Source organism: Bos indicus x Bos taurus, chromosome 4 (assembly GCF_003369695.1).
Source record: "Bos indicus x Bos taurus breed Angus x Brahman F1 hybrid chromosome 4, Bos_hybrid_MaternalHap_v2.0, whole genome shotgun sequence".
Classification (NCBI taxonomy): domain Eukaryota; kingdom Metazoa; phylum Chordata; class Mammalia; order Artiodactyla; family Bovidae; genus Bos; species Bos indicus x Bos taurus.
The window spans coordinates 26,891,999-26,908,285 of NC_040079.1; the positions used below are offsets into that span (position 1 = coordinate 26,891,999).

At 56.5% G+C, this 16,287-nt stretch overlaps 2 protein-coding genes and 1 pseudogene across 2 annotated transcripts in view; 2 read left to right on the forward strand and 1 right to left on the reverse strand.

The window, feature by feature from the left end:
* Nucleotides 1-6,672, forward strand: part of KCP (kielin cysteine rich BMP regulator) — a 31,052-nt gene extending 24,380 nt beyond the window's left edge. Inside the window, exons 33-43 of the mRNA XM_027539048.1 lie at nt 1,567-1,646; nt 1,843-1,942; nt 2,452-2,540; nt 2,839-2,941; nt 3,039-3,181; nt 3,437-3,609; nt 3,693-3,804; nt 3,896-3,997; nt 5,207-5,371; nt 5,800-6,106; nt 6,251-6,672. Of these exons, the coding sequence (XP_027394849.1) occupies nt 1,567-1,646; nt 1,843-1,942; nt 2,452-2,540; nt 2,839-2,941; nt 3,039-3,181; nt 3,437-3,609; nt 3,693-3,804; nt 3,896-3,997; nt 5,207-5,371; nt 5,800-6,106; nt 6,251-6,519 (1,643 nt within the window). The 3' untranslated portion in view covers nt 6,520-6,672. The remainder of the gene's footprint in view (nt 1-1,566; nt 1,647-1,842; nt 1,943-2,451; nt 2,541-2,838; nt 2,942-3,038; nt 3,182-3,436; nt 3,610-3,692; nt 3,805-3,895; nt 3,998-5,206; nt 5,372-5,799; nt 6,107-6,250) is intronic.
* A 1,606-nt stretch (nt 6,673-8,278) lies between these two features.
* LOC113891249 lies at nt 8,279-10,684 on the reverse strand (annotated as a pseudogene).
* Nucleotides 10,685-11,682: 998 nt separating this feature from the next.
* Nucleotides 11,683-15,984, forward strand: LOC113891242 (collagen alpha-1(III) chain-like). Its single transcript, XM_027539060.1, has 4 exons — nt 11,683-11,964; nt 13,945-14,012; nt 14,394-15,536; nt 15,608-15,984. Exons 3-4 carry the CDS (start codon nt 14,709-14,711, stop codon nt 15,959-15,961), a joined length of 1,182 nt encoding a protein of 393 aa, XP_027394861.1. The 5' UTR covers nt 11,683-11,964; nt 13,945-14,012; nt 14,394-14,708; the 3' UTR covers nt 15,962-15,984.
* Nucleotides 15,985-16,287: the final 303 nt, after the last annotated feature.

Consider the following 16,287-nt stretch of genomic DNA (forward strand, 5'->3'; position numbering starts at 1 on the left):
AAGGACTGAATGAAGGAAGAAGCTGAAGCTGAAGCTCCAATACTTTGGCCACCTGATTCAAAGAACTGACTCATTGGAAAAGATGCTAATGCTGGGAAAGACTGAAGGCAGGAGGAGAAGGGGACGACAGAGGATGAGATGGTTGGATGGCATCACAGACTCGATGGACATGAGTTTGAGCAAGATCTGGGGGTCGGTAAAGGACAGGGAGGCCTGGCGTGCTGCAGTCCATGGGGTCACAAAGAGTCAGACACAACTGAGTGACTGAACTGAACTGAGCTGAAGCCTGCCGCCTCTTGTCCAGCAGGTGGTGCTACAGGTTTGCAGTTGTGCAGGCTGCTGGCTTGTTGAGGGCAGGGATCTTAGGACCAGAGGGGCACTGGGTGGTCCAGCTACAGAGGTGGGGAGAGCTATCCTTACCAACACTTGCTAGAATGTGCTGTAGGGGGAGAGAAAAATAATAATACTTATTAAGCACCTACTGTATGCCACGTACTGCTGCTGTTGTTCAGTCGCTCAGTCGTGTCTGACTATCTGGACTGCAGCACGCCAGGCTTCCCTGTCCTTCACCATTTCCCAGAGCTTGCTCAAACTCATGCCAAGTCAGTGATGCCAATCAACCATCTCGTTCTCTGTCATCCCCTTCTCCTTCTGCCATCAATCTTTCCCAGCATCAGGGTCTTTATTAATGAGTCCTTCCAGTGAACACCCAGGGCTGATCTCCTTTAGGATGGACTGGTTGGATCTCCTTGCAGCCCAAGGGACTCTCAACAGTCTTCTCCAACACCACAGTTCAAAAGCATCAGCCTTTAAGGTGCTCGGCCTTCTTTATAGTCCAACTCTTGCATCCACACATGACTACTGGAAAAAACCTAGCTTTGGCTAGATAGACCTTTGTTGGCAAAGTAATATCTCTGCTTTTTAATATGCTGTCTAGGTTTGTCATAGCTTTTCTTCCAAGGAGCAAGCATCTTTTAATTTCCTGGCTGCAGTCACCATCCGCAGTGATTTTGGAACCTAAGAAAATTTAAAGTCTGTCACTATTTCCATTCTTATTAAGCACCTACTGTATGCCACGCACTGTACTTGGTGCTTTTAATAAACAGTTTCACATTTAATTCTCACAGTTACAGTGACAAGGAATTTTACAGATGAAGAAATTGAAGTTCAGAGAAATTGATTAATTTGCCGAAAATGGCACAGGCTCTGAGTGCTGGAGCCAGGATTGGACCTGGGGTACCTGGCTCATTGTGCTTCCTTCCAGACAAAATGATCAGAAGTGGGAGGGGCAGGCCAGGCAGCCCCATGGTCCTTAGAGACCTCAGGCTGAGGAAGCCACACTTTTTTCCAGGCCCCCCATCCTAGCAGAGTTCCTTGTCAAAAGTCCAAACTTTTCTTGGCTGAAACAAAAGGAAAAAGGATTTATCTTCCCTGGAGTGATGGTGTCAGGGCTATAAGTATATCCTGGGCTCAAGAAATCTGGGGCACAGTAAGGGGGCAGGCGGTCAATGGGGCTTTCGTCCCTGCTCCCCCAGCATCTCCCATACTGCATTCTTGTCTTCACAGAGGCGCTGAGCCACTGCACAGAGCACCTGCTGGGGTCTGAGTTGACCCCACCAGACCCCTGCTACAGCTGCCAGTGCCAGGTGAGCCCTCTTTCCTTGGGGACTCCTCCAGCCCCCTCTTTTTCCTCCTCTGTTGCTGTGACTCCTCTCTTTAGCACCTCCAGGCTTCCCAATCACCCCAGCAACATTCACCCACTTATCCTGAATGTCACATTCCACCTAGCCCCTGCGCCTTCCCTGCGGTTTCTTCCTGTGCTGTTCCTATGCCCTTCCATAGGACCTGACTTGGCTCTGCATTCACCGGGCCTGTCCTGAGCTCAGCTGTCCCCTGCCTGAACGCTACATACCCTCTGGGAGCTGCTGCCCCATGTGCCAGGGTTCGTGCCCAGTTTTGCTCTGCATCCTCAGGACATGAGCCGGGAGGGAGACAGGAGGCGTGGTCTATGGGCCAAGTGGGCAACCTGGGGTGTGCACTCCGAATGCAGGCTTTGTTCTTTTATAGAAACGGAGGGCTGTTCGTTAGAGGAGGGACCCGTGCCGTGGAGGGAGGCAGGGAATGGAGCCTGGATTCTCCAGGGCCGGCCAGAGGCTTGTCAGGGGGCTCAGGGACCCCAGGCCCACTTAGCAGGGCATCACACTGCTGAGCTGGCAGTCAGACCAGAGAAAGTCCCAGCCTCTGGCTCTTTCAGTATCCTGGACGCTCTGGATATCCTGGGCGCTGGCGTAAGGTCTGCCATTTAGTCGGCCATGGTGCTGCTGGTTGAAGAAATTAACACCCTGAGGGTACTAATTGGATGGGGTGGGCACCGTCCTGCCCTGGGCCTTCAGGGTGAGCTCATGCAGCCAGAATGACAGTGCTTCCCCGTCCCCATTTCTTTGTCCTCAGACTGTGTGGTGGAGGCTGCGGGCCGGACAGCGGCGGATGGAGAGAGCTGGAGGGACCCCAGCAACGCCTGTGTCACGTGCACCTGCCGTGTGAGCTGGGGGAGGGGGGTGGGGGGTGGAGAACCTTACAGGCAAAAGTGAAGGGCCTCAGGACACTGGACCAGAGAACATGGGGTCTTCAAGGTAATTCGAAAAAGGCGCCCCCTCTGGGTGAGAGGGCAGAGGTACCCCTGTGTGAGGGCAAGCAGCTGAAGGTGATTTCACCCCCTACCTGAAGTGGGTGCCCTTATAGGAAAAGGGTTGCTTGCCCAGTCCCTGATGCAGAAGTGTGAGGTCAGGGACTCCAAACCCTACCGGAAGTCCCTAGAGCAATGACGTTTGTCCTCAGCGGGGCCATGTGGAGTGCCGCCTGGAGGAGTGCCAGGCGCTCACCTGCCCTCGCGGCTGGGCGAAGGTGCGGGAGGCTGGCAGGTGCTGTGAGAGGTGCCAAGGTGCGGGCCAGGGCCATGGGGCTGGGGGTCGGGCGCGCGGAGCGAGACCCAACGTGAGGGACGGGCATCTGACTCTCGCCACTTCCCGTCCCCTCAGCCCCCGCCCCGTCGTGCGCGCACCAGGGCCGGCAGGTGGCCTCCGGGGAGCGCTGGGACGTGGACGCCTGCACCAACTGCTCCTGCATGGCAGGCACCGTGCGCTGCCAGAGCCAGCGCTGCCCGCCGCTCTCCTGTGGGCCCGTGAGTGCCAGGGTCTGGGGCGGTGGGATGGGTGAGCACGTGGCGCGGCCCACCTGGAGCACCGGGGAAGTAGGAGACAGGGCTCGCCCGGGTCGTGCAGTGTCTGACATGGCCACGAGGTGGCGTCCTGACCTCCTCCAGCAGGAGCTCGGGAGCCAGGGAGCCTCCCCGGAGATGCTCGGTCCTCCGGGGAGGCTCAGCGCGGGGCCCGGCCGGGAGCGCGGCGTGTCTGACCGTGTGCGGGGCGGAGGCCAGGACGAGGCCCCCGCCCTGAGTCCCGGCAGCTGCTGTCCTCGCTGCCTGCCCCGGCCCGCTTCCTGCATGGCCTTCGGAGACCCTCATTACCGCACCTTCGACGGCCGCCTGCTGCACTTCCAGGGCAGCTGTAGCTACGTGCTGGCCAAGGACTGCCGTGGCGGGGACTTCAGGTGCGCCGCTCCCTCTGCCTTTCTCCCTGCCCGCCTCCCACACCCGGCCCTGCTGACCCCTGCACCCTGCCTCCCACCTGCAGCGTGCACGTGACCAACGATGACCGGGGCCGGAGCGGCGTGTCCTGGACCCAGGAAGTGGCTGTGCTGCTGGGAGACGTGGCCGTGCGGCTGCTGCAGGACAGGGCGGTCACGGTCAGTAGAGCCAAGGATCCGGGGGCCGGTCGGTCAGCGCTGTCCCCTTCTCTGTCCCGACCTCGGTCCTCTTCCCACGTCCCTTCTCCAGGTGGACGGGCGCCCTGTGGCCTTGCCCTTCCTGCAGGAACCGCTGTTCTATGTAGAGCTTCGGGGACGCACGGTGGTGCTGCACTCCCAGCCAGGGCTCCAGGTGCGGCCGGGGCCAGTGCAGGGCAGGGGGCGCCTGTTCTGTAGGAGGGGTAATACCAACTACCTGCCAGGCCATGGGGCCAAGGAGCTGATAGAGTTCTGCGGGATTCTAGGGGGAAGAGGAATCAGGGCTAGAGAACTCCAGGTGTGATGAAAGGAGTTCTGAGCCTGGTTTCCAGCCACCGATGTGCTGGGGCTCTTAGGCCATTACCTTAAGCCAGTCCTCTGAGTGAGTGAGTGAAGTTGCTCGGTCGTGTCGGACCCTTTGTGATCCCATGGACTGTAGCCTACCAGGCTCCTCCATCCATGGAATTTTCCAGGCAAGAATACTGGAATGGGTTGCCATTTCCTTCTCTAGGGGATATTCCCTACCCAGGGATCGAACCCAGGTCTCCCACATTGCAGACAGACACTTTACCAACTGAGCCACCAGGGAAGCCAGTCCTCTGGGCCTCAGCTTTCCCATCCCTCAAGTGGGGGAAGCGGGGGGCATTGTCAACTACCCTCTCCTAGATGGTTTCAGAGATTCCAATTCCCATGTCAAAAAGTAATTCACTCCCTTGCCTCCAGCCACAAGCACATTTGTAAGTATACAAAATATGGCTTATCTACACTTAGGATGGGGCTTCCCAGTTGACACTAGTGGTAAAGAACGTGCCCGCCAATGCAGGAAACATAAAAGACGCAGGTTTGATCCCTGAGTTGGGAAGATCTCCTGGAGGAGGGTATAGCAACCCACTCCAGTATTCTTGCCTAGAAAATCCCATGGACAGAGGAAACTGGTGGGCTATAGTCCATGGGGGTCACACAAAGTCAGACATGACTGAAGCAACTTAGCACACACGAAAACTTAGGATACAGACTCTATTTGTGCTTTGTCCTCTGTAAGGCCTGAATGCCCGTGAGGGAGTGAATCTCTGGAAGTGGGTTGCATTTCACGGGGAAGCCTAGCTCAGGGATGATGACGGGAGAAGGTGCCCTCCTGAGGGAGCTGTGTTCACCTCTTCACGTCTTCTGTGTTTGCCCAGGGCTGACACCGCAGGTGTCTTCCTGGCCTTGGCTAGAGCAAGCCTCCCTTTCCTGAGGCACTCCACCTGTCCTTTCTCCTCCCCTCCTGCAGGGGGCATGCTGACACACCACAGAGACGGGCCCTGGGCTTCCTGGGGCCCCTGGCTTTCTCCTGCTCTCCAGTCCCCACCTCTCTGCACAGGTGCTGTGGGATGGGCGGTCCCAGGTGGAGGTGAGAGTGCCTGGCTCCTACCGGGGCCACATGTGTGGGCTCTGCGGCAACTTCAATGGCTTTGCCCAGGATGACCTGCGGGACCCTGAGGAACTGCTCCGGTCCACTGAGGCTGCATTTGGGAATAGCTGGCAGGTGAGTTGCACAGAAGTGAGAGGTTGGGGGAGGCACAGTTGAGCCTGAGTCTCAGAGCAGCCCTCTGGTAAGGAAAGGAGGGGTTGGGCTTTGGGGCTTTCAGGAAGGTTTGGGGTCTTCTTGCCTGTTACAGTGCTGGGGTGGGGGGGGGCGCCTGTTGGAAGGGATCTCATCAACTGAATCCCCAAGGCCTGCTTCATCACTCACTGACTCGAAGTCTCGGACAAGACACTTAACTGCTCTGGGCCTTGATTTGACAATCTGTAAAATGGGGGAAAGGAAAAGTAGCTGATGCTTTCTTTGCTGTTCTTGTAAGGAAGTTTTTGAGACTACAACAAAACATTTGGTGCAAAGCTCTTGGAAGAACATAGCACACAAAGGTCAGCTGCCAGGCCGCTGACCTGATCAAGGCCGCCTTCCCCTTCTAGGTCCCAGAGGGCCCAGGACCTGGTCGGCCCTGTTCCAAGGGCCGTGAGGTGGATCCATGCCAGGCAGCAGGGTACCGTGCCAGGCGTGAGGCCAACGCCCGGTGTGCGGTGCTGAAGTCCGCCCCGTTCAGCCGCTGCCATGCTGTGGTGCCACCAGACCCCTTCTTTGCCGCCTGCGTGTATGACCTCTGTGCTTGCGGGCCCGGTTCCTCCTCTGACGCCTGCCTCTGTGACGCCCTGGAAGCCTATGCTAGCCACTGTCGCCAGGCAGGGGTGACACCAGCCTGGCGGGGCCCCACACTCTGCGGTGAGGGGGTAGCGCCCAGTGCAAGCTGGGGAGAGGGTGACACAGAGGGCTCAAGTCTGGACAGGAAAGGTTCAGGGAGGGTTACGGGGTTGGGTGGGGAGCCTGGGGACTGGATGGTGATTCCTCCTTCCACTCTGCCCGCAGTGGTGGGCTGTCCCCTGGACCGCGGCTTCGTGTTTGATGAGTGTGGCCCACCCTGTCCCCGCACTTGCTTCAACAAGCACGTCCCCCTGGGGGAGCTGGCAGCCCACTGCGTGCGGCCCTGCATCCCCGGCTGCCAGTGCCCAGCGGGCCTGGTGGAGCACGAGGGCCACTGTATCTCACCCGAGGCCTGCCCCTCTGTCCTGCTCACTGGGGACCAGCTGCCCAGCACTCCGCGCAACCCCAGCCAGGAGCTTCAGGGGCCAACCTGAGCCCGGACGACACTGACCAGGACTCATCCGGACATGAAGTCTCCTTTTGGCGAGCACCTCCCGCCCGACCTGGGTGCTGGGAGGCTGGGCGTGGCTCCCACAAAGACCCCAGCTGTGTTGCATCGGAAACAGTAAACTCAGGGTCCACCCTAAGGTTTCCTTGTGTGTATGTGTGCTTCCTCCTGGTGCTGGGGTGGTGGGGGAGCTGTTTGCAATGTGGGGTCCAGAGGTCAGTGTCCAAGAATTGGGGTGGTGGCAGCTGTGGGGACTCAGGCCCAGACCGTACACACTCCCTGAGCCTGCATCCCTGGGCTGCCCCGCCTGCCACACCCTGGGCTGCCTGGGAAACCCTGCCGTGGGCAGGAGGAGGACCCAGGAGTCCCAGCCCAGCCCTGTGCTTACATGTCGTAGGCACAGCCTGTGGCCCCTCTGCGGGGGCTTCTGTGGATCCTTGTGCAATCGTGCAGGGGCTGAGGAGCCCGGAGAAGGGACTCAGTCCCCACATCGCATCCCCTTTCCTTGTGGTTTTGGGGATATTGAGAGCTCAGGCACCCTGTGGGCCACTCTAAGATCTGGTGACACAGGGACCCCGCGCCTGGGGTGAGGAACGGGAAAACAGTATGTATGTGATGACATGCAGACCCATGAGGGACTACACACACAGACCCTCAGAAGCCCAGATAAATCCACGCATGCACCCCGTGTGTGTTCGCAGCTACACCCACCCCTGATGGACATGCGGGAAGGGGACACGCGTGCAACTTTCAAAGACATCCTTATAGGGAAAAGAACTTGGGAGTCTGAAATTGAAAAAAAAAGTCTTTTTTGACAAGAAAAGTCTCTTTTCGAAGAGAACTCTTAATTCTCTCTGCCACCTATCAGCTGTGTGATCTTGGTGTTTTAGGGATCTTAGCTAAACAATTGGGGTTGGGGGACTCAGTTCTCTTGGTGGGGCCCCCAGTATTCCAACAGGGTTGAAGGGAGAGCCAGCTGAACTGAGACCCCGTGCCTGCTTGTTCAGCCCGCTTCTGCTGGGGCCCCTTTCAGGGAGCTGTTCCAAGACTCAGGCAGGCCAGGATACTCCTGACAGCAGGGGAAGATGACAAACCGTCTCATATGCCCTTTCTCCCCCCTTGTCGTAACTTACGCAGTGTCCTCACCCATTTATCCCCTGTGTTGTGGGGAATAAACAGAATGACCACGGATGGTTTGCAGCAAGCACTAGGGAAGTGCGTTACAGTTCACACTTGGGACCACATTTTCCTGGAGCCTGTTTCTTGGGCTGTGTCTCCAGATGAGGGAGACAGTGCCCTGTGTTAGTTAGGGCAGCTTACTCTCTGGGGCCTGATCTTCTCATCTGTGGAATGGGGATGAAGATGATTCCAGTTGCTTCATAGAGTTGCTTCAAGAAAGGATCACACGTCTACAGCAGCATCTTGTGTCCTGGCATGCAGTAAGCTGTTGGGAGCTGCTGCCTGTCTGGGCATGTTGTTGTTCAGTCGCTAAGTCGTGTCTGACTCTTTGCGACCCCATGGACCGCAGTACACAAGGCTTCCCTATCCTTCCCCATCTCCCAGAGTTTGCTCAAACTTATGTCCATTGAGTTGGTGATGCCATCCAACCGTCTCATCTTCTGTTGTCTCCTTCTCCTCCTGCCTTCAATCTTTCCCAACATCAGGGTCTTTACCAATGAGTTGGCTCTCCGCATCAGGTGGCCAAAGTATTGGGTATATATCACATCTATAATGCAGTTGCAAGCTTCATATATACAATTTTTATTTTTTTAAATCTACAAGCTACTTTATTTCCATTAGAAAAATATTATCTCTACAAAATTTGGTCCAGTTTCTTCTCCTTTACCTCTACCATTCAAACTTTAATTTTACTCAAGTAAAAGCAGAATCACATATTTGACATAACAAAATACTTCACATCATTAAATTAAGAGTTTAATTGAATTAGGTGTGCTGATTCTTGTTCCGCGGGAATAGTAACTCATCTTTCCTGCATGTTATTTCCTTCTACTTTTATTTTTCTGAGTTAAGTAAGGTATGTCTGTTTTCCCACACCCAGCAATACAAGTGTTATAGAAGTGTAATTTATAATATTGGTAACTAGACTCATCATTAATCTTCAATTCATGTTCAGTTCCCCTTATTATATGGTATTTTCATAGTATTTCAACCTTACACTTTCCAACAAATATTAAGCTATTAGTTAAAAAATATTATTAAAATTCCAGACTAAAGAACACTGGGCCCACTTAGAGTCATGCTATTGTGAGAGGTCCTTGCACAGCTATTGCTTTAATCTCAACACAGTCTCCTTTGGGCAAAGCAGCAACCTGGTAAGCAGCTCAAGCAGGAAAGCTACTCTGGAAATATTGTTTGTAGATGTCATTGACAGTTTTGAAGTCATTTATGTCAGCCAGAAAAACAGTTGTTTTTACCACATTTGTGAAGTTGCAGCTTGCTGCTTTCAGAATTTCACCCATGTTTGTAAGAGCCTGTTTAGTCTCTTCTGCCACCCCTCCTGGCACAAGTTGTCCACTTGCAGGGTCCATGCCTAGGTGTCCTGAAATGTAAATGGTCCTGTCGACTAACACAGCCTGTGGGGACCAATGGCCACTGGGGCTTTCGCTGTGCTGATCACCCTTCTGATCAAAGATGACATGGCTAACCTTTTCCCTTGCTGCCCCTCGGAGACAACTATCCAGTATATGACTTACTCATGCCTCTCGGGACTCCATATATATAGTTGACATTTGAACAACATGAGTTTGAACTACACAGATGCACTTATACTCACAATTTTTTTCAGTGGTAAATACTACAGTACTCCACCATCCCCGATAGGTTGAATCCTCAGATATAGAGGGCGGATTGTAAGTTATATATGGATTTTTGACTGCAGCAAGGGTCGGGGCCGCTAACCCCTGTGTTGTTTAAGCATCAACTGTATACACAAAGCAGATGTTCACGCGGGGCTGCAAACGAGCACCCGCACACATCTCTCTCTGTCAGAGTCACAGTCCTCACCCCACACTGCCACCCACGTGGCCGAGAAACCTGGATCCAAGTCAGGCCAGCGTCTCTATGAGACTTGGCTGAGGCCCAGGCCTGGCTCAGATGTCAGGGCCCTGCATTACTGAGCTCAGGAGCCTTTGTCTCCTTCTTCCCCCTGTCCCCAGCTCCTGGTCCTTCTCTTTCCAGGAGCAGCAGGGAGTAGGGTGGGGGACACCCTCCTAGGCCCCCAATTCCATGGAGCAGGCAGCCCCCCTGGGGGACCTAGGGCTCCCTTGTAGCCCCAGGCAGGCCTTGGCCCTGTACCAGCACCTCTTCCGGTGCCCTGAAGGCCTAGACCAGCTCCAGGCTGCCCTGCGGCAGGTGAGGGCCACAGGGCACCATCTCTGAGAGGGCAGGTGTCCATGGGGTCTGATTCCACCTTGCCTTCCCAGGTGCAAGAGGGCCGAGCCTGCCCCTCGGTCCTGGAACTGCCCACCGTGCTGCTGCAGATGGAGCGGAGCCGGCGGGCCCAGGAGCAGGTAGGGGCTGACCAGCCAGGGGGTGAGGCAGAGGGCGGGGCGAGTGCCCCCTCACGTCCCGGCATCCCGCCTTCCTGCAGCTCCTGTGGGATTTGGAGTTGCTGACTGGGGCAGGGCTGGGCCTCTTCTGGCCACCCTGGGCCCAGTTCTGTGGTCTGAGGGCCCAGGTCCAGCATGCACAGAACCAGCACAGCAAGCCCCACAGCAAGACCGATGACAACTCTGAGCGGCTGTCAAGTGGGGTGAGCTGGGGCTCAGCTGAGAGCTGGGGGGGGGGGTCAGTGAGACACTGGGGCACTTGTAGTGGTAGAGAAGTGGGAGGAACATAGGCTTTGGGTTCAAATCTCTGCTCTGATGCTTCCTGTGGACCGGAAGCCTGTTTCCTTCCTCAGCTACAGGATGGGGAAGATAAGAGCTCTTTTCAGAGGGCTGCTGGGAGGCCCATGAACTCATCTGTGTAGAGGTTTAGCACCCTGCTGGACATACAGGACCATTCCAGCCTGTTACTGTTCCGTAATGAACTGTCCTAGCCCAATCAACTGCATGGTGACTCCATGCCTTTAGCCATGGCTGCAGTGAGAGATGGAGAAGGCAATGGCACCCCACTCCAGTACTCTTGCCTGGAAAATCCCATGGATGGAGAAGTCTAGTGGGCTGCAGTCCATGGGGTCGCTAAGAGTCGGACATGACTGAGCGACTTCCCTTTTACTTTTCACTTTTATGCATTAGAGAAGGAAATGGCAACCCACTCCAGTGTTCTTGCCTGGAGAATCCCAGGGACAGCGGAGCCTGGTGGGCTGCTGTCTCTGGGGTCGCACAGAGTCGGACACGACTGAGCAACTTAGCAGCAGCAGCAGCAACAGCAGTGAGAGAGGAAAGCAGGGCTGATGGGGCCCAGAGACAGAGGTGCTGCTGCCCAGGTGCCCCTGAGATGGGACTCCGAGTAGCCCCAGCCCCGGGTCCCTCCCTCCAGGGCTGGTGGCCCTCACCCTGGCCCGCCACCCCGGGAAGGATGGTGCTGTGGTGACTGGAACCAGGATGTGCCTTCCAGTCCTGGCTCGGCACCCCGCTGCCTGAGGCCCTTTGGGCAGGTTAGTAGCTGTAGCAGGAGTAGGTGTTAGTCATGACTACTGGGGAAGTGTCCAGCAACCATTTTTGGCCAGGGCTACAGTCTCATCTGAAGGTTGGAGTGGGTAGGAGGGATCCGTCTCCAAGCTCCTTGACTTGGAGGGAAAGGGGAGGGGTCACACAAGGGCACAGAAGCCAGGAGATGGATCCCTGGGGGCTGTTTTAGAGGCTCCCTACCACACTGGGGGATGATGCCATGTGGGCTGGGGCACCCCCCAGTCCTTCCAGAATTCCAGGCTGTGCCCACTGCCCCAGACTGAAGACTCCCTGAGCCAGAACCATCAGCTCCTGGAGGGGTAAGTCTCCATGGAATTCCGTCCACTCCATGTTGCCACACAAAGTGACCAAACCCAGGACCCTTTGCCCTGTCGCCCTCCAGAACCCTGCCCCTCCTCATGCCCCTAACTCCTCCTGGGGCTTTTACTCAGTTGAACCCACGTGGTTGCCCCACAGTCCCTGGAAAGGATAACCTCAAGTTCCAGCTCCCGGCATCCAGTGCTGGGTGCAGACGAGGGGGAGGGGAGGCTGCCGTGGACTGAGTTTGGATGATGGGGTGGGAAGACTCCTGCAGCCTGCTGTGGGTGGGGAGTCCTACACCCCCCCCAACCCCCCACGTAGCAGAACCAGAAGCAAGAGGTGCCTGAGGCAGTCCTTGCACTCCTGCAGGGGGCGGGCAGCGGACCCACCATCAGCCGCGGATCTGAGGGAAGCCAGCCTGGATGCAGACCCAAGGCAGGAGAGCCCTGGCTTGCCTGAGGAAGGGCCCACATCTGGTACTTTGACAGGAGGGGTTGGCAGCCAGGAGAACAGAAGCCCCTGGGTTAAATTCAGTGACGTGGATGCTGAGCTTAGGTTGGGGCAAGCTGGAAAGCCATCACCCCAAGTCCCAGGATTCTGGTTCATCCTCACCAATTCTTCTTTTCATACCTTTTTGTGGGGCTTCCAGGGCAACCAGGGACAAAAAGTAGGTTTTCTGTTTTAAAAAATAATTTGATTTATGTATGTATGTTTGGCTGTGCTGGGTCTTCATTGCTGCACAGGCTTTTCTCTAGTTGCAGCAAGCAGAGGTTACTCTCAGCTGAGGTTCAGGCTTCTCATTGCAGAGGCTTCTCTTGTTTCAGAGCACAGGCTTCAGGGGTTGCGGCACTTGGGCTCCGTACTTGCTGCTCCCAGGCCCTAGAGCACAGGCTCAATAGTGGTGGCGCACAGGCTTGGTTGCTCCACCACCTGTGCAATCTTCCCAGCTCAGGGATTGAACCCTCGTCTCCTGCCTTGGCAAGAGGATTCTTTACCACTGAGCCACCTGGGAAGCCCCAGGTTTTCTTTTCTATGCCAACTCCACCTGATTGGTGCCAGCCATCTCAGGCCCTGTGTCCAGGATGATCCTGAAGCTAAGCTGGGGCTCAGAGGAGAGAGTGCTGGGAATGGCTGTCTGTCCTCCCTGTCCTCCAGCAGGGACAGAACAAAATGGCAGCTCCAAGCTGCCACCCTCATGCCAGGCACTGGGGAGATACAGGGCACAAAACAGACTTGCTAGTCACTTGTCCTCATCTCTGAGGAGATCACAGCCTAGTGAGAGAGTGTGACAATAAGCAGGTGATTAGAATTCATCAGGATGGATGCTGTGAGCCCTGGGTCTGTTCATTTAAATGAAACAGGCTCTCAAATGATTGGTTAAATAATAAGCCTAGCAAAGTCACAAGCTTTTTAATTGTGACATCGTGTATGGGCAAAAGAAGGAAAGTACAAATGATTATTTTCTGATTGACAGAAATTTTACAAGTATATTATCTCTTGGGACTACATCGGCGGAAGATATCTATTACATTATTATAACCAGTGAAATAAATGATCCAGTAAGACAATGGATCAGAATTACAGAGGAACGGGGTTGGAGGTTATTTTCACAGTTCATGGCAATAATTTCTGAAGGCTTGGGACTCTTACCAGATGTCTTTGTTCAAAACTCTTCCAAAGACAGATTTGTTTTCACAGAGAACATTCCCATTTGGTTACTGTTATGAATATTCACATATTCATGTTGCATAAAGATGGCATTTCTTGTGAGAGTTCTCAATTTAAGACCTTATGAAATCAGGTTCTTTTAAGTGGTTTTATGAATGCAAAACGATGCTCCTTCCTTCACAGCTGCAAAGGAGCAGTGACATTTCATCTCTTTTTTTAGATTCCTTTTGTTAATTATAAAGACTTGCAGTTTTTAGACTAGCCTCTGGCCTAAAATTCCACTTCTTGAATTTCATTTGATTTTGCCTTCCAGAAACCAAGAAAGAGCTAAAGAGGATTATCCTTAACAATAGAAAAGTCAGGCACCTATTGTGGGGCTGGACAGGACTTTGTGTCTTTGACACAAGAACAAAGTAGGGGTGTCCTTAAGAGGGACTGGTAACCCTGGCAGGCTGTCCCTTCCTGCTCCTGGGCTGCCTCTGGCAGTTTTGAGGAAGACGGTGTGTAGGTTCCTCCAAGGTGGTCCTTGGCTGGGAGGGTGAGGAAGATGGGGTCAGCTGTTGGCAGGCAAACCTGACAAGCAGACACACAGCTGGCTGTGTAAATAAAGGTGGGATGGTGAGCTGCGAAGGCCGTGCAGTTCCAATGCCAGCCCTCAGGGTACCCTACCAACACCACTGGGTTCAGTCCCTTCACCTGCTGGGGACTCCCTGGGCCTCCTGGTTCCAGTTCAGGGGTGTGTGTGTGAGGGGCTGAGACATGAGCAGACATCTGTCTTTCTCCTTCAGGTTGCTTCCAGGAGCTGAACGCTACCACCAGCAGTAGCCCTGGAGAACCAGGAAACTCAGAGTTCAAGGTGAAAGGGTGAAGTTGCCTGGGCAAGACCCCTCTCAGATGGGGGATAGCAGAGGTGGGGTCTGCCTGGGAGGAGACTGCTGGGGTGGGAAGCCCACAGCCGGGTGGAAGAAGGGGCCGTCGTTAAAGCACCTTTTAAACTACATAACATGGGTTTGGGGCTTCCCAGGCTATATAGTCCAGGAGGTTGCAGAGTCAGACATGACTGAGTGACTAAGCACAGCACAGCACAACATGGGCTTTACAAATTCAGGAGTCAGGGCAGGGGCCTAATGGAAGTAAGGCCCACTGGGGCCCTGGGGCCTCCAGGCTCTGCTGGGGGAAGTGGCCCTGGAGGGAGGATTCCCTCACAAACCTGGGACAAAGTGTTCTTCCTTCCTAGGACCTGGCCCAGAAGCCAGAGGGGAGCCAAGCAGAGCCCACGCCCCAGAGGCCCCATCAACTATCATCCGGAAGCCTACAGGAGAAAAAGCTGGCTCAGGGAGCCCCAGGGCCCCCAGGCCTCCCCTCCTCAGGCCTGCCAGAACCCCAAGATCCCCTGGAGGGGCTGGGCTGGAGCTTGGGCCAGGAGAGAGCAGAACAGAAGAAACTGCTAAGGATTGAGATTCCTCACAATCAGAGAGAGGGGGACCCTCAGGGTCAGGGTAAGAGAGAGAAGACAAACCAGAATCCAAGCGGGGAGGCCACTCAGGCTCTGATGGAAGAGGTGTCTCAAGGTCAAAGGTGTGAGGGCCTCCAGGGTGAGCACAGAGGGGCGCCTCAAGGTCAAAGCGAAAGTCGCCTCAAATGCGGGAGAAAGGAGGCCCTCCCAGAGCCGAGGGCAGATTCTCCCCGGGGTTCGGAAGAGAAGATCCTCCAGTCTCCCGAGGGCAGAGACTGTATCCCACCTGCCTGGGAAGCGGCTCGGGGAGAGGGGCCCCGGGAGAAAAGCGGCTCCCCGGGGGACTTCCGCAGGTCCCTGGGGGAACGGATGGGGCAGCCTGGGGGAAGGGCGGGCCCAGGGCCCCGGGGAAGGACCACCCAGCTGATGCAGGTTAAGACCGACGGCCTGAGAGGAAACAGCGCACCGGCCCTGGGAGCGCAGGGGCCCCTCCGGGAAGGGTTGCGGGCTCCGCTTCCGCTCGCTGGGCCCCCGACCCGGCCACTGCTCCCAGGCCCAGGAGCGGTGATGCTAGCGGCCCCATGCACTGGGGGCTCCGGGCAGCGGGAACGGCCCGCTGCTCTCCCAGGGCACCTGGGCCCGCTGAGCGATCCACACTCGCTTCAGGGCCCAGGGGGAAGCCCTGGCCCCGCGGAGCATGAGCTGGGCGGCTCCACGGGGCTTCCGGGCGCCTTCGGGAGACCGAGGGGTGCTGCGGAGGCCCCCAGAACCTCGAAGACCGCCTGGCCCGAGCCCCTGAGCAGAGACCGGGCGTCGGCGAGCGTGAGCGCCGCGCAGCAGGCGTCGGCTCTGCAGCGGCTGCTGGAGCTGAACCGCGAGGCCAGGCGCCGGCGGCAGCGGGACCGCGAGCAGCAGCGGCTCCGGGTGCGCGGCCGGGCCAGGCGGGCGGGGCCCAGAGGGGCGGCCTCTGGGCCGCTGACAGTCGCCTCCTGCAGGTCCTGGAGCGCCTCCGCATCGCCAGGAACCGCCATTGCCGGGTGCACCCCTTGGAACCCCCACCGAGCCCAGCTCAGCTCCCACCACAGGCAAGACCCCTAGGAGAAGGCGGTGGGGCCACAACGACCCTGCAGGGGCGGGGGCCGGTGGCCGAGCTGGGCGCGACCTGGATCGCTTTGACTGGCGTCTATCCCGCACTTGAGATAACACCTGCGGAGTGGGCCGACCCTCCAGAGCACAGAGGGTGCTGCCCTCTGCTGGCCGCTTCGAGCCCGGGGGCCGGGAGGCACCGGCGGGCGCTCAGCGTTCCGTCCCGCCTCAGGAGGACGCGGCAGGGCGACGACGCGCCCTGAGGGAACAGCTGGAGCAAACGCACCGGGAAAGGACCGGGCGGCTGCGAGCCCTCGGGGTCAGGTGAGGGGACGGGCGGGGAGGCTTGTGGAGTGGTGGCGGTCACTTTTTCCTGACATCTGGTATGAAAGTCCACTCTTCCCCAGGAACACCCAGAACTTCCAGCAGCTACTGTGGCCCCTCGGCGCCGCGGAACCTGACGAGCATCGCTCACCCTTCCGAGGCCTCTCCAAGTCTCTGATGAATCCTCAAGGAGATGATTAAAGAGATGGGGGGTTAAGGGAAAAGCAAGAAGGCAACCTGCAGGTCAGAGGGAGTTCCAGAAAGG

Coding starts and splice junctions, on each gene's coding strand:
- LOC113891242 (XM_027539060.1), top strand. CDS start 14,709: ATGGAAGAGGTGTCTCAAGGTCAAAGGTGTGAGGGCCTCCAGGGTGAG. Junction 15,537..15,607: donor GCGAGCAGCAGCGGCTCCGG/GTGCGCGGCCGG, acceptor CGCCTCCTGCAG/GTCCTGGAGCGCCTCCGCAT.